General features: G+C 44.7%; 1 protein-coding gene and 1 non-coding gene across 2 annotated transcripts in view; one reads left to right on the top strand and one right to left on the bottom strand.

Annotated features, from left to right (window-relative positions):
* Positions 1–372: 372 nt before the first annotated feature.
* Positions 373–21,876, bottom strand: part of LOC149326657 (uncharacterized) — a 36,270-nt gene continuing 14,766 nt past the window's right edge. Inside the window, exons 3-4 of the mRNA XM_089564644.1 lie at positions 19,871–20,200; positions 373–378 (exon numbers count right to left, since the gene is read on the bottom strand). Coding sequence (XP_089420770.1) covers positions 373–378; positions 19,871–20,200 — 336 coding nt within the window. The remainder of the gene's footprint in view (positions 379–19,870; positions 20,201–21,876) is intronic.
* Positions 3,499–3,570, top strand: TRNAA-GGC (transfer RNA alanine (anticodon GGC)). Its single transcript has one exon. It is a non-coding gene; the product is annotated as a tRNA-Ala (tRNA).

The raw sequence follows: 21,876 nt of genomic DNA, 5'->3' as shown, positions 1-21,876 counted from the left end.
TTTTATCGAACCCTACTGGCGTGTCTTGGGAGGGGAACGACACTGTAGCCGAGGTGTAACAACAACTCGGGTTTATTGTCAGCCGGCCGTCAGACCGCGCGTCCCGCTGGTCGACGACTGCCGGTGAAAACCAGCACGCATGTGCTTATATCGAGATGCAGACAGGCGAGGGGGCGGTGCCCAAATACCGGCACGTGGCCGTGAGTTCGCCGTTTGCTTATCGTGATAAAAACACTACACCTACCATGTAAACTGATCATTCTTCCAATATTATTGATCTCATTCCTACCTGCAACCCTGATAACGTTTCAACACCACTCGTTTACCTGGGCTCGATGACCAATCCATAATACTAAGCGCATTTTCCAGTTGTCATGCCTAGAAAAGCAAAAAAAAAGACACTCACCTTATAAGATAAAGAGAAATACTGTCACGCGCGAAAAAGAAGTGGGATGAGTAAAAAACTGGACCAAAGGAAAATCACTTTAATTGGCACGTGGCACTTCAGAGAAAGAGAAGAGTGAAGAAAAGAGGGCGCAGTGGTATTTTTGGAAAAGATGGAGAAGACGGCGACGAAACCGAAAACCAGGTGGAAGAAGAATAAAATGAAGTGGACGTAGAAAAGATGGGGTGGCGACGTGGACAGGAGGAGGAACGTTCTAGGTGCGGACGTTGGTGCACGGACATCAGCTGCTGCAAGAGGTGTTCGATCGTGGGGCCTACTGACCAGGAGTGGTTCCCACCGGCTGATGTCCCGGTCCCGTGAATCACGACGCTGACCGCGTCTTCGGAATGCGAGCCCCGTGTCAGCGCCTCCGGTACGACGACTCAGCCAGCGGCTGGCGTTACCTACCAGACCCCGTCATCGGCACGAGAACGCTCCAACGCCGACAATCAGCTAGGGCCACCTGACCAAACCGACCCCCTCCACGTGATCTTCCTCAACACTCGTCTCGTAGAGCAGCGGCGTTTCTTGAAGCAAACAAGGTGCCACCTGGGATTTTGTCTGCACTCCGCCTTCGAGATAGCGTGTGAACCTCCCGCGTTTGGCAGCAAGCTTTTAAGGGTGTGACTTCGTGGTTTACGCGTGAGGTAGGACTGCGGTGTTTGATTTAGTGTTATCTTGTTGTGTGTGTAGTGTGCTGTTTTGTTTGTTGTTCAGTCATGTATAAAGTGTGGCGTCCTGAGTTTGCCCTTCTAACCCTTTTTGTCTGCTTGATGGGCTTGCACGCACCCAGAGTGTCTACGTTCATTATCGTAGGCACATTTTTGAGTGACAAAAACATAGTCATGAACACAGAACTGTCAGTTTTTTGGTCGGGGCTCGTCCTTGACTTTTCAAAGCGGTCAGTAGAAATTAACTAGTCCCTCTGCAAACACAGAATACATCATAGATACCGTCACTGAAAAATTGTCGCCGTGGTTTGATAACGAACGGAAGCACCTTTTTTCAACCGCCAAACTCCTGAATACCACTAGCGCTTGAATAATGTATCTCTCTGCCAAAAAAAGATTTCCATTTCTAGCAATCCAAACCAAGCGTCGCTTTTAGTCATCGGTATTGCCGTCTGGGCCACGCACCGACCTTAACAAGTTTTGGAAAAATATTAACCACACAAAAGCCTTTATCATAAACCACGGCGACAAAAGTCTCCTTCCTCAACCTGAAGTCTGTCGCACTCTCAATTCATTTATTCATTTCACTGCTCAGTGTTTACTGCAAAGCCTGATGGCGAATTGCCATACTTCCCTATCTTTAGACACCCAACTATGCTAGTCATTTTGTTCGATTCTATTGAATTATTAAACTAATGGAATCATTGAAGGCGTCATCTTCATTCGGCATTGATGGCTTAAACTCGAAAGCCCTAAAATATACGAAGAACGTTGTTAGTGTCATTTTGTGCCACCTTTTTCAACAGTCCTTATCGTCAGGTGCGCTTTAACAAGACTGAAAAATCGGTTACATCTTCCCAGCCCCCAAAAATGGTTCACCTTTTTCATGCAAAAGCTCTCTCGCAGAAAAATATGTACAAAATTAAAGAAACACGTTATTTATTCTCCATCCATATACGTCTTATACAAGGTAAACGTTTTTCACCCTAACGTACAAGGTTTATTGAACTTTGGCTTCAATATTCCTGTTGACGCACACTTCCTTGACTTTGAAAAATCCTTCGATAAAGTACCATCCAAAAGATTACTACTAAAACTCTCGCGTCTATACCTTAATCATTTGGTAACGGTGTGGCTTGAAAATGTTTTGCCTAACAGAGAGGAATTCTTCTACGCCAAGAAATCCTCGTCCTCTCGTTCTCCGGTTACTTCAGGAGTTCCTCAAGGCACAGTGCTCGGACCCTTGCTTTTTCTCATTTACATAAACGATCTTCGCTCTGACGTTTCTTCTAATATCCGATTATTTCCCGAATAGCGCAATTTACTGCCCGATTTCTACAAGCACTGAACCCGGCACCCTTCACCAAGATCTAACCCAAATCGAAACTTGATGCAAGAAAAATCTGGTAATGGCGCAAGAAACAAGGACACGGAACGCACAGAAAATACACGACTTTTTGTGGGCCTTCCGTGTACTCGTTTCTTGCGTCATTACCAGTTTTTTCTTTCAACATGAACCAACTCGCCCAAACTAGAGTTTGAATTTAAACTTGATGCAAACATTGGTTAATGTCCCTTAATATTGCTAAAACATGTATGATTTTTTTTTCATCGCAGGTAATCCCACACTTCCTCTAAATATGTTTTTTTTTTCGGTTCTGAAGTGTCTTCTAGTCATGCCTCCATGTATTTGGGCATTACTTCAACTCACCCTAAAATGGTCTTCACATATCACGAACGCCGCTAATGACGCTAACTGCCCTCTAAGGTTTCTACGACGCATCTTCGTTTCGCTAACCCTATGCCATCAATCTATTAGCTTACCAAACTCTGGTCGGACCTAAATTAGAATTCGATTCAGCAGTATGGGACCCTCATCAACCAAAGTTTTCACTTACCCTTTAAAAAATACAAAATCACGCTATCCACTTCATTTAATGTGATTATTCACATTTTACTATAGTGTATCTTCTCTAAAATCCAGAGCCTCGTTGTCTAATCTTGAAATGAGAATAAAAATATTTCGATTACGCCTGTTCCATACATTTTAAGATTAAACTTTAGGAGCATGAATCATGTCATCAGCACATCATCTCTCCTGCCGCAATGACACAACATGACCGTGTGTCAGACTGCATCTCATTTCCGATCTTCTTTTGTGAAATCTCGGGACTGGAACAATCTGCCGCCTGAAACCGTACACTTTTTATTTTTAATTTATTTATTTATTTTGTGCTGTTCAGTGACGTTCTACGTCACATCAGCGGTAACTCAGGACGTGCTACGTACGCCGTTTAAGAACGTGGGTGGCGCTGATGAACACTCTCAAGGTTAGGTTATTTGTAAACATAAATACCCCCGAAAGCAGAAGATTTGACAGCCGTCGCCGTAGCTCAGTGGTAGAGCACCGGACGGGCAATTCGGAGATCGTGGGTTCGGATCCCACCGGCGGCATGTCGTTGTTTTTTCTTCTGCTTTTCTAATCAATTAGCTTTAAGTGATAACTTATTCAATAATATTTGAAATCTAATAACAGCACAAAATAAATAAATAAATTAAAATTCCCCTGTGCCCCTTGGTTTCTTTGGCTGCTGGCTTCTCTCATATATAGAAGTGTGTGATGAGAGGCTAGTTGGTAAGACATTCTGAAGACAAAAAACTACGCAGGAGACAGGACACAGAAAAGATGCAGACAGGACGAGCGTAGACTAACAACTGATTTATTGGACGAAAAAACGACCTTCCTTCAAGAGCAACGCATGCGCAACCAAACTTAACGCCCAAAGCAAAAGTGCACAATCTAATCAACCCAAAAAGTCAAGTTCCTTCTGATACAGGTGAATTGATGCCTCGCTAACAGGCATCAGGCTCTTCTACCTTATGATTCGTGCCACTCAAAGCTCGTAAAAAGGGGCATCGCAACCTCATGTTTAAGATCCTCGCTTGTCAAGTCATGTCCACACATCGTGAAATGTAGTTTTACCAGTCAAGTAGACCGGCTTTACTCTGCTGGTTTTGCTCCTGCTCTTCTGAAAGCTGTTGCAGAATCTTTGCTGAAAACCCTATGGTTGAAACAAAACCAACAAGAACTCACTGAAAGCGAGAGGAGGAAGTTTGAAGTCTTTCCTTATGTGCACAAGACTTCGCACGGTTTGAAGAAGGTGGGAGGGAAATTTGGTGTCAACGTGTTCTTTTCCGCCCCGTGTAAACTGTGTCGTTTACGCCGATTAACTAACAATAACCTGCAAAAGAAAGTAGGGTGCCGAGTCAACCACAGACCTAAGTTTGTAGCCTGTAAGATCGGAGTTATCTACGAGATCCCATTCAGCTGTGGTTCCGTTTATGTAGGGCAAACGGGGCGCTGCATTAAAAAACGCCTTCAGGAGCACAATAACTCTTTGAGCCAGCACGGTGGGCAGCATTTAGCAAGGCACTGCCAGTCTTGTAAGATCAATGACAAGAAGAAAAAAGTATTTTGTACGCCGCTTTTCAAGCAAACGAAGATTATAGGCTGCGCGAAGGACCGGAAGGCACGCGAGATTTTTGAAGCCTGGCAAATTGCTAGATACGGTGCGGAAAAATGTGTTAGCGAGGCATCAATTCACCAGTATCAGAAGGAACTTGACTTTTTGGGTTGATTAGATAGTGTACTTTTGCTTTGGGCGTTAAGTTTGGTTGCGCGTGCGTTGCTCTTGAAGGAAGGTCGTTTTTTCGTCCAATAAATCAGTTGTTAGTCTACGCTCGTCCTGTCTGCATCTTTTCTGTGTCCTGTCTCCTGCATAGTTTTATGTCTTCAGAATCTCATTCATATATATATATATATATATTTTATTTTATTACCTTAAAGGCCCCTTAAAAGGGGTGTTACATAAGGGGTGGCAAGAATAAAAGCACAAATTCACAATGACAGGAAAGTTTCTACATTACCAGTGAAAAGTCGTGGGCAGGTGATGATGGCAACGTTGTTCGGAAGGCCGTTCCAGTCTGCGGCTGCACGAGGAAAGAAGGAATTAGAAAAAGTGACGGTGCGTGATCGTGGACGGGCAACTTGTAGGCGATGGCTGGTGCGGTGAGATATGCGTGCGGGTGGAAGAATATAAGGTGCGATGTGCATAGGGCTGTGGAAGAATTTGTGAAATAAAGACATGCTGGCAATGCGACGGCGGAGCGATAAGGGTGATAATCCGGATGCTGTTTTTAAGGACGAAACACTGATGTCATGAAAGTAGTTCGGACGACGAGAAAACAACAAAGACAAAGGAGACACGAACACAACAGGACGGGCACCAACTTGCAACTGAAGTTTATTGCACCAGACCCCTACATTTTATGCATCACCCCAGCCATATCTCGCAAGCCTATCACACACAGATCACAAGTGGTATATCAGATTCCTCTAAGCTGCGGTCTTGTGTACATAGGGCAAACCGGTCGATGTTTTAATGAACGTGCCAGCGAACACATGCGGAATGTGCGCCAACAACATGGAAGTTTCCTTGCTGACCACTGCAAGACTTGCAAAGGGTGTAGTCCGGAATTGAGCAAAACAGTTTTTTTGAAGAGCGGTAAAGACAGATTTGAGCGGGAAGTAGTGGAGGCATTTTTTATTAAGAAAGCGGGAAGCGCATGCGTGAGTAGGCCTTCAATTTCAATTAGTGACGCTGAGGTGGCTTTTCTCGAAGGCTGTCTTTAGATTTTAACGTTTTATCTTTGACGCTGGGAGGTTTTCTCAATGATTTTGACGCTAGAAATAGTTCATTGACGCTGGGAGGTTTCCCCGGAGGTTTAAGTTTTCATGTCCACCAAAAATTTTCCGCGTTTGTTGTTGGCCTTTCTTTCATTATCACAATTTGTGTAAAATCAGGATTGTTGAGTTTGCGCTCTCGTTGCCTTGTTCAAGCGTGTGTATTTCTTTGAGAATGAATAGCTTTCATGTGGGTTGCGCGCTCTTCTAATCTTGAGACTTATAAGGAAAATGTTATCATGTGTATAGTGCAGAACGCATATCTGTCTGTAATAGTTGCGCCTACTTCCGGTGTTAGGACTTTTGATGACAATTTCGTTTTGTTGTGTGATAGGCTTGCGAGATATGGCTGGGGTGATGCATAAAATGTAGGGGTCTGGTGCAATAAACTTCAGTTGCAAGTTGGCGCCCGTCCTGTTGTGTTCGTGTCTCCTTTGTCTTTGTTGTTTTCGCGCCGTCCGAACTACTTTCGAGATATGATTGTTTTGTTTTTATGCGGTTTAACGTCCCAAAGCGACTAAGGCTATGAGAGACGCCGTAGTGGAGGGCTCCGGAAATTTCGACCACCTGGGGTTCTTTAACGTGCACTGACATCGCACAGTACACGGGCCTCGAATTTCTCCTCCAAAGAAATTCAGCCGCCGCGGCCGGGATCGAACCCGCGTCTTTCGGGCCAGCAGCCGAGCACCATAGCCACTGAGCCACCGCGGCGGCAAGATATGAACCAACTAGCCTAAATCAAAGTACTGATGTCATAAGAGTAGGATGAATGAATGAAACGAGCAGCGCGATTCTGAACATATTCGAGGGCATTGATGAGATATGCTTGATGAGGATTCCAGATGGGCGACGCAAATTCTAGTTTGACCTGACTAATGATTTGTAAGCTAATAACTTGACATGATGGGGAGCATGATGAAGATGGCGCTTTAGGAAACCTAATGTCTTGTTTGCTGACGATATTATATTAGTAACATGAAGGATCCAAGAAAGATCGCTAGAAATAGTTATGCTTAGATACTTGTATGATTGAACTAGTTGTACGGGAACTTCAGATATTACGTAAGAGAAGGTTAAAGGATTACGGCGACGGCTAATGGATAAAAGATTACACTTACGTGGGTTAAGTTCCATTAGCCATTTATTACACCACTCCTGAACGGCATTAAGATCATTTTGAAGAGAAGATTGGTCAGCGGTGGTGAGAATAGCACGATAAAGTACACAGTCGTCAGCGAACATGCGTATGTTAGATGTTACATTAGAAGGCAGATCATTAATGTATATATATATATATATATAAATATTCCAGAAGAGGGCAAATACGGGCTGGTTGGTACATGTTTTACGAATTGGAAAAACAGCGCAATCAAAGAGGAGACGTTATAAAGATGAGACCACAAGGCTCATTTCGGAGGCTTGCCATATCAGAAAGCTCGGTAACACCTGTATCAGCAGCCCATCGATAAATCTACTCTCAAAGGAACTTGCGTATCTTAATCAGTGACGCGCCTTTTTTAGTCAAGTTGTGTGGTTCTGCGGTATCTTTCTCTCATGCTTATTTTGTGTTTTTACTCGTGCCATTTCATTTATATGCTGCCTCACCTGTAGCAATAACCCATTTGGTTGCTAGTCAGCGCTGGTGTTTTGTCCTTCTCTTGTGTCTCGTGTTTGATTGCGCTGTTTTTCCAATTCGTAAAATATATATATATATATATATATACGGTATTTGTAGCATTATGAATAAAAGAAGAAAGAAAAGCTCAATGCACACCACGCTAGAAAGCACGGACCGTCACCAATCAGCACCTTTGTCGAACGGAAGAGCACATTCGTGAAAGGGAATCGGAAATTTGTCTACCAGCCAAATTTCCGATTCCGAGTCGAGTGCTTCTTGTGCGTTCTGATTTAATACTAGCGTGTATAGTGAAGGATCTCCTGCGAGGAAGAACTAAAGGGGATGAAAAGAGGGAAAAAAGCCATCTGGACCACATCGCGGGAAATCACCGTCCCCGCACGAAACACTGCACACTTCTCGCAACCCGCTTGTGCGGGGCGCATATATTCACCCATGTCCCGAGATCCACTTCTGATAACAAGGGAGAGCGCTCCATCGCGGCATTCCATTGTGGTTCTTCGGGCGGGCCTTTGTTCCGCTCGCTTTGCAGGACACGGCACAAGCGCGTGGTGCAGCCTTCGGCAGATGCGACGAAAGAAACGCGGTTGAATCATAGAAAAGAAAGGACTCGAGTTGCAAGGGGTGAGCGAGATGGGTGAGAAGAAAAGCTTAGCTCGCGTGCCTGCGTAATGAATGCGCGCTATGCGCCTTCAGTCCTTCTGGCAGCTCCGACGACTGTCGCTTCCGCAGGCCATTGTTGCACTGTCGCTGCGCTCAGGCGCCACCTGCCGTCCGCTTTCCTTCGCCCATATTGTGGCATGGACAAAAGGAAAGGGTTTCTCCTAAGAACGCCGCCTGGATGGCTATGCTTTTGGGCTTACTGAAGGCGGTACGAGATGTGGAGCCCACTGGTTAATCCAGCCCGTTTCTTTTTCCTTCTTTCTGTCCATAAGGCCGATCCTATTCTTGCCTGAACACAAAAAAAATGCGTACCTTTCTGTAGCCTCTTTTGAAAACCTTAATTTTCATATAGGATTGACAGGGAGAATGCAGGCGTGTTGAGAATGCTGTTGCATCATGACCTTCACAAACATTCGAACATGATGTGGAGGTCCGACACTCTTGAAGCAGTCTATGTACCCCGCAAGTATTCTTGCCAAAGTATTGTTGCCATGAGTAATGGGACCGTTTACGAGCACTGCAGTCTTTAGTATAAGATGGACAAATATGTTGCACTCGAATTCCATCCGAAGGACAAGTGGCGCATAAAACTTAGGACGAAAACCACGCAAACAACGATACACAGGGAAGAAGTATAGAGGACCGCGCTCGTCCTGTCTACTTCTTCCCTATGTATCGTCCTTTGCGTAGTTTTCGTTCTACGTTCACGCATTACCAACTAGCCCCCATAGTACACTCGTTGGGCACATATAAGCTTCCCGTACACGGGAAAAATAGCCATGTTCCTCGTTTCCTGCGTGCTTTCGTGTCGTCCCATCTCGTTTAGGACAGCATAACAGGGTCTCCAAAGGAGAAAAAAACTTGTCAGCGCATGCAAAAGTAATGAATTCAAAGGTTTATCATTGTTTCACGACTCTATGCACAACCTTATTCCGCTCATTGAATAAAGATTCTTGCAGCCTTTGACCAAATAAACTACGACGGGGCGTAAGGCGCTCTGAAAAGGGCTCTGACTAAAGGTTAAACGACGCCGCTTCTCGAATATCTTCCAGCAGGAGTTCTTTAATTGAGTTTCGTAGAGGCTGAGTAAACAATAGGCAAAATTTGAATTTCGGCACTTTCCCGCCTTTCCTTCGCGTCGCTTTTTGCATGCTCAAAGGTCGGCACCCCTCCATAGGTCCCATCGCGGTAATTAACCAGCCAAGGAGTGGGGGGGGGGGGGGGGGGGGAGAGGCGGAGCTTCGTGGCCCGCCGGAGCGACGCTGCCCGCGGCCATTTTAGCTGCGTTACGCCTGAAATAACGAAACCAATAGCCATCGCTTTGAAAATAAAAAGAGAGACGCTGACCAGTAATGAAGATTTATTTCATTTCATTTTGTTTCCTTAAAGGCCCCATGACTGGAGTGTTACATAAGGGGTGGGAACTAATAAAGAAAGCGTTCTTACAATTGTACATAATTTTTTAAATTGTCATTGAACTCGGAACAGCAGGGGAAGGTGGCAGTGTCGCTTGGAAGGCCGTTCCAGTCTGAAGCTGTGCGGAGAGAAAAGGAATTGGCGAAAGTGGCAGTGCACGAGAGTGGACGGGCCACATGAAAATGATGACGGAGTGATATGCGTACTTGGGGAAGAGAGTGAGCTGATGGGCTAGTTGGTAATGGCGGAGGAAAAATATAAAGAGCGGTGCGCATCGGGCTATTGAAGATTTTATGAAATAAAGATAGCTGGAAGTGCGACGACGGAGTGATAGGGACGGGAAACCGGATGCCGTTTTCAACACTGAAAGCTAATGTGATACGCATAGGATGCGTGAATAACCCTGGCCGCGCGATTTTGAACGGACGCAAGAGAATTAGTGAGATAAGCTTGATGAATATTCCAAACGGGTGAGGCGAATTCCAAATTTGACCTGACGAACGATTTATAGGCTAGTGACAACATGTTTAGGAGCGTGATGAAGAGGGCGTTTTTAAAATTCTAACGTGTTATTGACATATTGTGTTATTGACATTCAAATTCCAGGAAAGGTCATTACGAAATGTTACGTATAAATACGTGTAGGACTGAACTGGCTCTAAGGACACATCAGGTGATGGTGGTAGTGTGACACTTTTATTGAAACAGCCTTTATGTTAGGCGTTCAATAGGTCCTGGGCCAAGGTGACGAGGGCGCGTTGCAGTTTCAGATCCAGGGAGGCAAGCCACATGGGCCGCGGTGTGGGTTGGGGGGAAAGGATAGGCGGATTACTGGAAGGCTACGTGGCACTGTGTAAGGGAGTGCTCTATGTCTGCATATGTGTGTGGACAGTTTGGGCACTGAGGTGTCGTTGAGCCTGTACGTTAAAGCAACAATGAGGATCTGTTCTACGAAAACAAAGAGAGAAGCCATACTAGCGACAGGGCAGCGAGGAGAAACGCGCGAAACATTTCCGAACGTGCAAGGCCCTGGCGGAACTACGAGTACGCCCACAGCACCACCCTGCTGCCTCCAATTCGGTCCACCAGTCGCAGCGTCAATTCGGAAGTCTTTGCGAGTGATAGCGCTGGTTGCTCAAAAATAAAACTAGAAAGAAATAAAAAACTACAACACCAGTGTCGGTGGTCACGTGGTGCGAACTGCTCGTATTTCGAAAAATGTCTACCACGTGCGCTGGCAGCCCGGATTGTGGCGATGACTTGCTTGGCCATGTCCTCGGAGCGTAGCATGCCGGGTCTTCCAAGCCTCCCAAGTTGCAAGGCGCTCCAGGTTGCGGCAAAGTACAAAGACATGGTCTTGCGCTCCCTCCCCCCTTCCCCCGGAAACCGCCTACACCTCACCCCATTACCTCCTTATGGGAAGCTGCTCTGTCCAGCGTTTCCAGGGCGATCAGCAACGGCTCATCGCGTGGGTTCGCAGGATAGCAGAAGCTATTCTGGACTGAGGACCCCCGCCCACGGGAACCGGTCTCCCCGTCACGCATTCTAACGTTTTCCACCGCCACCCGAAGTTTATCTCAATTTTCTTTTTAGCGTGATTATGTACTTCACATCCGTACCTGTGTTAAATGCATTTGAGCCATGCTACGACCTCATAATCACAATTTAACCTTGGTTCTAGCTGTTTTAATTCCACAGCTCATCGGTGGACGTCACGATCCTCTCGAGCATTCAGGATTTTCTCGACATGCCAACGCCATCCACTAGAGCGGTTTCTCTGCTGAACGGGCGCTTAACTCTTTCGCGTAAAAAAACTGTGCGCATGCAAACTGCCTCAGATTGTAATGCAAAGCCGTTGCACAGATGGAGGTCGTGTTTATGGCTGATGAGTGGCTGATGAGCAGTGGCTGAAGAGCAGGGTTAACAGAAACACCACTCGCAGGAGCACGGTGCACAGTTCGATATATCGAAAGACGAGGGAAATCGGAGTTCGATACGCAGCTTTAATACACGTCTGCGCATGATTTTCAGCGCGATAATCTTTGTCTTAGGTATGGCAAAATATTCGAAACATCCTCGTTCGATAAATCTGGGATAGGCTGGAACAGCTTGAGCAGACACTCTGCGATGCGAACTGCTTGTCGTTAAAGCTAGCTTGAATACTTGCTCTTTTCATTGATTCTGCACATTTCAGTACTGTGCGGTGGATGTTTTCGGTGCTGACACGGAGTGGAGAATAAGAATTAGAATGAAAATAAAATGTGAATTATTTCATCAAGCTTATTCGATCTGGAATGTGATTCGTACTAATTCATTTCATTTCATTTATTTTATCCCCAGGGCTTTCGCATTACAGAGGGGGTGGGATAGTGAAAAAAAAACAATATATAGATCAAAAAGAGCACTATATATGTGAACAATACTGAAAGATGCTAGAGACAGAGGACGAAAACATTGAGAACAAAAGTACACAAGTAAAAAAAATAAAAGGATTAAAAAAAAAATCTTATATAGTCTATATATGGGTAAACAACATATCACAATTGGTCTCATTCTAACAGTGTGAGTAATTTGCTTTTAAAACGCACAGTGTCGCTAATACAGGTGGCTTTGGGTGAAAGATTATTCCAATCACGACTTGTTTTAAGGAGGAAAGAATTAGAGCAGGTCACTGCGCGGCAGTGTGGAACATCTACTTTTTGATTGTGGTCTATGCGAGGCGAGATGAAAGATGGTGCCTTTACACAGATGGCTTTCAGGCAAGGATTATGGTAGTATATTTTATGGAAGAGGCAAATGCATGAAAGCTTACGGTGAGTGGAGAGTAAGGGGAGTTTAAGAATAGATTTCATTTTTGTTACACTGGCAGTGCGATGGTAGTTTCCAACGATGAAACGGACGCTTCGATTCTGGACGGCCTCGAGTTCATTTGTTAATGTGATGGTGTCAGGATCCCAAATCGAACATGCGTACTCTAGTTGCGGACGAATGAGTGTAGTATATCGTAGCATTTTCAATGAAGGAGGAGAGGATGAAAAATTTCTGTGGACGTACCCTAGCATTCGGTTAGCCTTTGAAGTAATGAACCTGATATGAGCTTTCCAACAAAGGTTAGAACAAACATTAACGCCAAGATACTTGTAAGACAAGACAGGATTCAGCTGAGTGTCGTTAATAAAATAATCTGGGCTTGTTTGCTGGTTACGGGTTACGCGCATGCATTTACATTTAGATATGTTTAATTCCATTTTCCATGATCGGCACCAGTCATAAGTTTTATTTAAGTCTGTCTGTAGCTGAACAATATCACCAGTGTTATTAATTACTCTGTAAATTACGCAGTCGTCAGCAAACAAGCACATGTTAGATGAAATCTTTAAAGGTAAGTCATTTATGTATATTAGAAATATTAACGGGCCAAGGACCGACCCCTGGGGCACAGCTGAATGTACTGGCGCTGGTGATGAGTCGTGGTTATCGGCGAAGACGAACTGAGTACGGTTACTAAGAAAGGCACGAATCCAATTGAGTACATTAGGGTCAATGTTAAGTTGGCTCAGCTTTAAAAGTAAAAGGGAATGACTGACTTTATCGAAGGCTTTTGAAAAATCTAAGAATAAGCAATCAGTAATGAGTCCAGAGTCTAAAGAAACATGCAAGTCGTTAATGAAAATCATTAACTGCGTTTCACACGAGAAGAATTTGCGAAAACCATGCTGTTTCGGAGTAAAGAACTGGTTTGATTCTAGGAAACTAACAAGATGACTAAATATGATGTGCTCTAGAACTTTACATGGGACGGAAGTAAGTGAGATGGGACGGCAATTACGTAGATCCTGCGTTTCCCTTGATTTGTGCACTGGGATTACTTTGCCAGTGAGCTAGTCAGTAGGAAGGTTGTGATGGTTTAAAGACTGCGAAAAGATACACTGTAGTATAATGGAAGATTATTCTACGGTATTTTTCAAGAATTTAGTACTCAGGCCATCGATACCACAAGAAGATGACATTTTAAGTTGGTTAATAATGCCCCGAATTCCTTCTGAGGAGATGGCGATGGGATCCATTGGTAAAAGGTGATATTCTATGAGCGAAGGTAGGACAGAAGTGCCGGTGGGGCTAGAGAAGGCTTTGATAAAAGTGCTGTTGAGAAGCGATGCGCACAGTTGGTCAGGAACTGGATCTCCTTCCAGGGTAAATAGTTGTATGGTGGTATTTCGTTTGCCTTTCACTGTGTTCCAAAACTGTTTCGGGTCATTGCTTAGCATAGCTGGAAGAGTCTGATTAAAGAAGGTAAATTTGGTTGATTTTGATGCATTTGAATAAGCAACTGCAGAGGCTTTATACGCGGACCACCTGACAGCAGAGTGCGTGAAGCGAGCTGTCCTGAAAAGTTTTTTTTTCTTATTGGAAAGCCTATTAAGAAACCTGTTGTACCAGGGGCAGCACTGTTGCTATATACCTTTTTGATGTGTATGTGCTCGTTTACTGAGCCTGAAAATCTAGATTTGAAGATCTCCCAGTTACGATGAACACTGCGGTCGAGATAAGCACTCAAAAATTCATCTAAAAGTAAAGACAGATTGTTATTAATAGCCTGGAAGTCAGCCTTGCTGTAATCTCTGATGTATTTGAACTGCTTACGCGAGCGTGAAAGGGGTAGAGAGAGGTTGAAGTTGATTATCATGTGATCGCTTAACCCAGGCAAATGAATGATAGAAGACACGATGTCTGGAGATGATGTGAGGATGAGATCAAGAAGTGATGAGGCAGTGGGAGTGACATGTGTGGGGTGCTCAATAAGTTGCGATAATCCGAAATCGGAAGATACGGGAAGGAAGTGGTTAGAATTGGAACACGCAGAAAAGACTAGACTATCATGATTCCACTCAATGTCTGGGAAGTTGAAATCTCCTAAAAGCTCACACCCGGAAAGCGAACAGAAATTGTATTGAGGCAGTCGTGCAAACCTTCACAGAAACTTACAAGGCTTGACGGTGGTCGATAGCACACACACCAATAACAATTTTCTTAAAACGGAAAGTTATACAGCACCACACAATTTCTAAACTAGTCACTAAGACAACACGAAAACGTTCGATTCGGTCCTTGACAGCAAGTAAAACACCACCACCTTGCCTTTCATATCTGTCACATCGAAATATGTTGTAATTCTTTTCACAAAGAAATAGTTCGCTGTTGGACACGTTATCAGACAGCCATGTCTCTGATAAGGCAATAATATCAGCAATACAGTTATTTATCAATGCACTCAAGTCATCTCTTTTGGGCAAAAGTCTTCGTATGTTAGTAAAAACCACACTCAGACCAATGTTCTCAATGGCAGTACCGCCACCCCTGGCGGCCCCCTACGTTCCAGTACCGGGTAGAGTACGACCAGAGCGAAGGGAGCGCGGAGACTCAATGGGCTCGTTGTTTAGAGCAGGTTCAATTTCAAACGCTAGGTCAGTTAGAACATTATATTCATAGCATTTACCATTGGAAATTACTTTGTTGTGCCTTAAATTGACTTTTAAACCAAACTCTTTCGCATAGTCAATTAGCCGCTTTCTCGCCTTTCGTGTCCCCGCAGAAAAATCTTCACTCATCGATACATCCTTTTCCTTCAGCAACAATCGCTTTGAGTGCACTTGCACCTTGGTTTTATGCGCGGCGAATTTCACTATCACGGGCCTTGTTTTGTTCTCGTCGATTCTACCGATTCTGTGCGCACGAGCAATGCAGTCACTCGTTAAAGAGAGTTCTAATGTTTCGGCGATAAGGTTAAGAACATTGGTGAAAACAGCGCGAAAGAAGAAGCCCGAAGGCGAAACGAGGAAGTGACAGGAAAGAGCGCTGACTGACAACTGAATTTATTGAGCGAAACTCGCGCAATATATAGGAAGGCAGTGCCAAAGATAGTCAGATGCAGTCAACGTCACATGGTGCAAAGAGCCATAAAAGCGATAAAAACAAAACAAGGTGAAAAAGCTAACAGTGAACTGAATATCAAAAGGGATGGTAACAAAATGAAAACTATACTCAATGACTATACACAGTTAATGTCACATGGTGTAAAGAGCCATAAAAGCGATAAAAACATAACAGGGTGAAAAGGCTAAAAGTCAGCAGAATCTCAAGGGGATGGTAACAAAAAATACATGATGACTTAAACAGTTGATGTCACAAGGTGTAAAGAGCCATAAAAACCGATAAAACATCCATAGCAGGTAACAAGGGTAAAACCGATAAAAAATGACGAAATGGAATTGTGGAAAGAAAAAAAACTAACTGAATGTAACAACGTATGGCTAAAAACATGCACAGACCTTAACAATAAAACGATGAAACAGTGACACTCAACGAATGAAACACGCGTAGTCAACAATAAAAATTTAGCAATGTTGTTCCAAAAAGGCAAGTTCACTCCTGTACAATGATTTTGACGCGTCACTGACACATTCCAAGCCCTTTCTTTTTATAAAGAAAGCCTCCTTCAACTCCCGGGCTACGCTGTCTCTACTCCTATCAAGAACAATAGTGTCGCGTAATCGAGGCATGCATTTACAATCTTTGCAATGAAGCGCTAGATTAGAGCCAGTGCCTTTTTTCAAGTGAGCGCTCATGTTCCCTTAAACGTTCGTTCAGGCACCTTCCGGTTTGACCAATATAAACTTTGTCGCATGTAAGCGGAACCTGGTAAATCACACCTTCCCTACACCTGACGAACATGTTGGCATGCTTTACGCCACAGGTTTGCTGTCTTGGCTTTTCATTATTTATCCTGTGACACAACGTAGCTAGCTTGCAAGGGGCAGAAAAGACTACGGGAATCTCATATTTATTTGCAACCTTTTTCAAATTATGTGCTACCCGATGGGAATACGGGATAACGGCAGGCCTCACCCTCCTATTGCTTTCCTGAGTAACGTTTTTCTTCTTGCCTTTAACTTTCTGAAGCAGAGCTTCAGTCACTGCCGAAATCACAGTCTGCGGAAAACCTGCCTGTATTAACCGTGCGGTCTGCAGTTGGAAGCTCTCTTGCATGCAATGCTCGCATGATTTTGTTAGTGCAGATCCTAATCCTGATGTGGCTATGGCTGATGTGGCTATAACCGCGCGGTTAATACAGGCAGGTTTTCCGCAGACTGTGATTTCGGCAGTGACTGAAGCTCTGCTTCAGAAAGTTAAAGGCAAGAAGAAAAACGTTACTCAGGAAAGCAATAGGAGGGTGAGGCCTGCCGTTATCCCGTATTCCCATCGGGTAGCACATAATTTGAAAAAGGTTGCAAATAAATATGAGATTCCCGTAGTCTTTTCTGCCCCTTGCAAGCTAGCTACGTTGTGTCACAGGATAAATAATGAAAAGCCAAGACAGCAAACCTGTGGCGTAAAGCATGCCAACATGTTCGTCAGGTGTAGGGAAGGTGTGATTTACCAGGTTCCGCTTACATGCGACAAAGTTTATATTGGTCAAACCGGAAGGTGCCTGAACGAACGTTTAAGGGAACATGAGTGCTCACTTGAAAAAGGCACTGGCTCTAATCTAGCTTGATGGAACAGCGCAAAACATCGGGACAAGAGACAAGCGCTGACTTACAACTGGTATTTATTTCGAAGAAACATTGCTTCTTATACCTTCTTCACCCTCTCAAAAAGCACATGCGTCGCAACCATATCGTTCAAGCGTCCACAAAAAAGCATAAGACAAATAATCACAGATATTTATAATCACATTTTTAACATGTCAAATTCTTTCTTAGTCAAAGCAACAGACGGCGTGCTGACACAATCGTCGCGCAGACTCGCTATCGAAGCTGCCTCGATTATTTCCCGGACTAACTGGTCTTTGTGATTAGCCAAAGCTTTGCATTTTTGGAAAACCGGTGCACAACTAGTTGAAGGGCAATCTCTGCAATGGATTCCCAGGTTCCTGCAAGCTTGCTCGAAATTATTTTTGTGTTCTAGCAGCCTTTCATTCATGCACCTGCCAGTCTGCCCAATGTACTGTTTACCGCACGTCACTGGCAACGAATAAACAAGGCCTTCGGTGCACTCCACAAAGGGGGTTCGATGCTTTATCGTGCATCCCTGCTTCTTTTTGGTCGGATCGGAGTTGACTCGTCTGCACAGACTTTTGAGTTTATTAGGAGCAGTCATCACTACATTCACGCCAGCTTTTCGACCTATGCCTTTCAGGCGATGGGAAATATTGTGAAGATACGGAATTGCTACTACCGGCCTCCTTTCTTTCTGTTTCTGTGCATCATCTTGCTGCTGTGAATGTAGTGATGACTGCTCCTAATAAACTCAAAAGTCTGTGCAGACGAGTCAACTCCGATCCGACGAAAAAGAAGCAGGGATGCACGATAAAGCATCGAACCCCCTTTGTGGAGTGCACCGAAGGCCTTGTTTATTCGTTGCCAGTGACGTGCGGTAAACAGTACATTGGGCAGACTGGCAGGTGCATGAATGAAAGGCTGCTAGAACACAAAAATAATTTCGAGCAAGCTTGCAGGAACCTGGGAATCCATTGCAGAGATTGCCCTTCAACTAGTTGTGCACCGGTTTTCCAAAAATGCAAAGCTTTGGCTAATCACAAAGACCAGTTAGTCCGGGAAATAATCGAGGCAGCTTCGATAGCGAGTCTGCGCGACGATTGTGTCAGCACGCCGTCTGTTGCTTTGACTAAGAAAGAATTTGACATGTTAAAAATGTGATTATAAATATCTGTGATTATTTGTCTTATGCTTTTTTGTGGACGCTTGAACGATATGGTTGCGACGCATGTGCTTTTTGAGAGGGTGAAGAAGGTATAAGAAGCAATGTTTCTTCGAAATAAATACCAGTTGTAAGTCAGCGCTTGTCTCTTGTCCCGATGTTTTGCGCTGTTCCATCAAGAATGAATAACCAACATGCCCAAGCTGCTGTCCTGTCTAATCTAGCGCTTCATTGCAAAGATTGTAAATGCATGCCTCGATTACGCGACACTATTGTTCTTGATAGGAGTAGAGACAGCGTAGCCCGGGAGTTGAAGGAGGCTTTCTTTATAAAAAGAAAGGGCTTGGAATGTGTCAGTGACGCGTCAAAATCATTGTACAGGAGTGAACTTGCCTTTTTGGAACAACATTGCTAAATTTTTATTGTTGACTACGCGTGTTTCATTCGTTGAGTGTCACTGTTTCATCGTTTTATTGTTAAGGTCTGTGCATGTTTTTAGCCATACGTTGTTACATTCAGTTAGTTTTTATTCTTTCCACAATTCCATTTCGTCATTTTTTATCGGTTTTACCCTTGTTACCTGCTATGGATGTTTTATCGGTTTTTATGGCTCTTTACACCTTGTGACATCAACTGTTTAAGTCATCATGTATTTTTTGTTACCATCCCCTTGAGATTCTGCTGACTTTTAGCCTTTTCACCCTGTTATGTTTTTATCGCTTTTATGGCTCTTTACACCATGTGACATTAACTGTGTATAGTCATTGAGTATAGTTTTTATTTTGTTACCATCCCTTTTGATATTCAGTTCACTGTTAGCTTTTTCACCTTGTTTTGTTTTTATCGCTTTTATGGCTCTTTGCACCATGTGACGTTGACTGCATCTGACTATCTTTGGCACTGCCTTCCTATGTATTGCGCGAGTTTCGCTCAATAAATTCAGTTGTCAGTCAGCGCTCTTTCCTGTCACTTCCTCGTTTCGCCTTCGGGCTTCTTCTTTCGCGCTGTTTTCACCAATGTCAGAATGGACCAACTAGCCCAGCAAAAAGTTCTGCTAGGTTAAGAACTTTTTCTTCACACTGCTCGTTAGTCTCGGTAGAGCTATCATCAAATCCATAAAAGATAAGGTTTTCACGCCGTGATCGGACCTCGCTATCATCTAAACTAGCACGCAAAGCATGTGTTTCTTTTTGCAGAAGTTCAAGTGCTTTACGTGTATCGCAAAGCTCCAGTTGCAAGTTTTGAAAGCCAGTCGCTACGTTTTCTACAGCTTCGAGACGCTTTCTAATATCGTCAATATCGCGTGTTGCCGCGTGTTGGTGTCGCTTCAACTCGAATAAGTCGTCAGACATTGTAGCCCGGGCTGCTTCTATGCGAATGGACCTCTGACGTATGTCATCCAGGATTTTCGAAATTTCAGGAAGCGACGCATTCCCTGGACCAGGGTTACTCTCTATATCAGCACATATCAACAAAAGAAGAGCACTGAAGGGTTGCAGCACTGCTTCTGGGCGTGGAAGCACAACTAAACACCGGTCATCAGATTTAAAACATTCATAAGGAAGTTGACTGACCTGCGCAAAGAACAGAGTCCAGCGTGAGGCCATTGCTGCTGCGGTGCTTCCACGCCCACTCACAACGGTGCTCGAGATGCTCGGTTTTGTTGCCGCCGTCAGCGCCGCACTCGTCGTTGTCGATGTTCCTCCGGATGTCTTGTTTGTAGCGAAGTCTCCCAGCGCCACCACTTCATTCAAGCAGACGGCGCAACTTGGTAACGAAGAGTTGAAGGCGAGCGCGTCAGGACTGTTGGGAAACAGATCCAAGGACAAGTCTGCGACGAGGCTCCCGCAGGCCGGAGCCGATGAAGGGCCATACCGGCAGGGGCCCAAGAAGGCGCCGAGAAACTGCACAAAGAACACAGTCCAGCGTGAGGCCATTGCTGCTGCGGTGCTTCACGCCCACTCTGCTTCCACGCTTACTCTGGAATTGACATGAATAATCTCGTGTAGCAGCTGACTAATGATAATACTACTTATTGTCATACTGGTTGCTGTGTCGCATAGATGAACCTTTACTCCCGAGCTTTTCGGATCGAAAAAGAAAGTTTTATTGACTCATCGTTAATACTTGTAACCAATACACAATTTATGCTCCTGGCACAGGAAATCACTTTCCGGAGCGGCGGCTAGCTGCTCTATAACAAACACATTACAGAAGGCAGGAGCACTTCTCTCTGGGCGTTTACGTGAGCCCGACAAAAGTCGGTTTAAGTAAGCTGTCGGGCCGAGAACCGGTAGTCGGGCTCATGTATACGCTAGGGGGTCGAGCTAAGGGACAGTCGAGTCGAGCTGAGAAAGCCCGACTTCAGGGGGTGGGTTGACTCTACCCGACCCGGTTGGAAGGAGCATGTATACGCTGCCTCTGACCATTCGTCCAGCGTCATTAAGATATGACAAGGAGGGGAATGCGTACGCGGGGAAGCAGTGCCCGCCTGCATCCCCTTAAAGAGTACTAGTTTATTTTTTTTAACTGTTACAATGCTGTAAGCACCTTTGGGAGTTCTTACAGAGAGGGGAAGAAAATACAAATGAAAGGAATCATACAAAGAATGATGGCACATGATGCAGAATAAATGCACATTAGGACAAAAAGCACAATTCCAGTTTTTTCTCGAAATCCTCGGCTGTATTGGTATCGTGGAAAACGCGCGGATCCAGGCTATTAAATTGAACATTGGTTTTCGGGAGGGACGAGTGTCTGAAGATGTCAGTTGTAGATGCGCACGGAATTACAGGTGTGATGCTATTACAGCATCCTCTGCCATTACAAATATGATGCTGCGACAGACATCAGCCTTCAATTACCGTCATCTACGCCCACGTGCGTTCGTCGCTGTGAAGCGGAACTTTCTTTCGTGCCTGCATCGCTTCCTTGGGCGGACACGCCCACCTATCGGACCGAGCTATAAAGCAAGCCCGGCGACCTGCAACTGTCCCACTGGCAGCTGCAGCAGCACTGGACGAACCCATATGTAAACAAGTGTTCTCTGCTATTACAGGTTACTTAATAATTTGTCTTATTATCATCCATGGTAAAACAGCGCGGAAAAAACACGAGGACGGAACAAACAGGACAACACGAGCGCTGACTTTCAACTGACGATTTATTACGCACATGTGTACATATATAGCATTCCCGCCAAACACTAAACAGAACAAAAACACTGCATCATCACTGAAAATATTAGATCTACATATCTACAAATGCATGCTCCAAAAAGGTGATTTCGCGGTTAGCCAGTGTGGAAGAACGCCATCACAAGACTCTGGAGCTGGGACCAAAATTCTGTTTTGAACCACGGCTATTACCAGTTGAAGAGTTGGCCTTGTCAAGGAGAATCGCTGGGCAAGTACCCGAAGTGCAACGCCAGCAGTGCGTCTCCGAGTGCTTCTCGGCTGTTCAAGGCTCCCTTGGCAAGCGTAAAGCTTCGAAAGGGTTTGGAGCATTGGTGAACCACCTGGCCGCGAGGGACCTGAGACCCCTGATAGCAGACAAAGAAGGGTGCTTTGTTGTGATGAAT

This window comes from Amblyomma mixtum, chromosome 10 (assembly GCF_055824585.1).
Source record: "Amblyomma mixtum isolate Tamu chromosome 10, ASM5582458v1, whole genome shotgun sequence".
NCBI classification, from domain to species: Eukaryota; Metazoa; Arthropoda; class Arachnida; order Ixodida; family Ixodidae; genus Amblyomma; species Amblyomma mixtum.
Note: the sequence above shows the minus strand (reverse complement) of the source record. Positions and strands in the feature narration are given on the sequence as shown.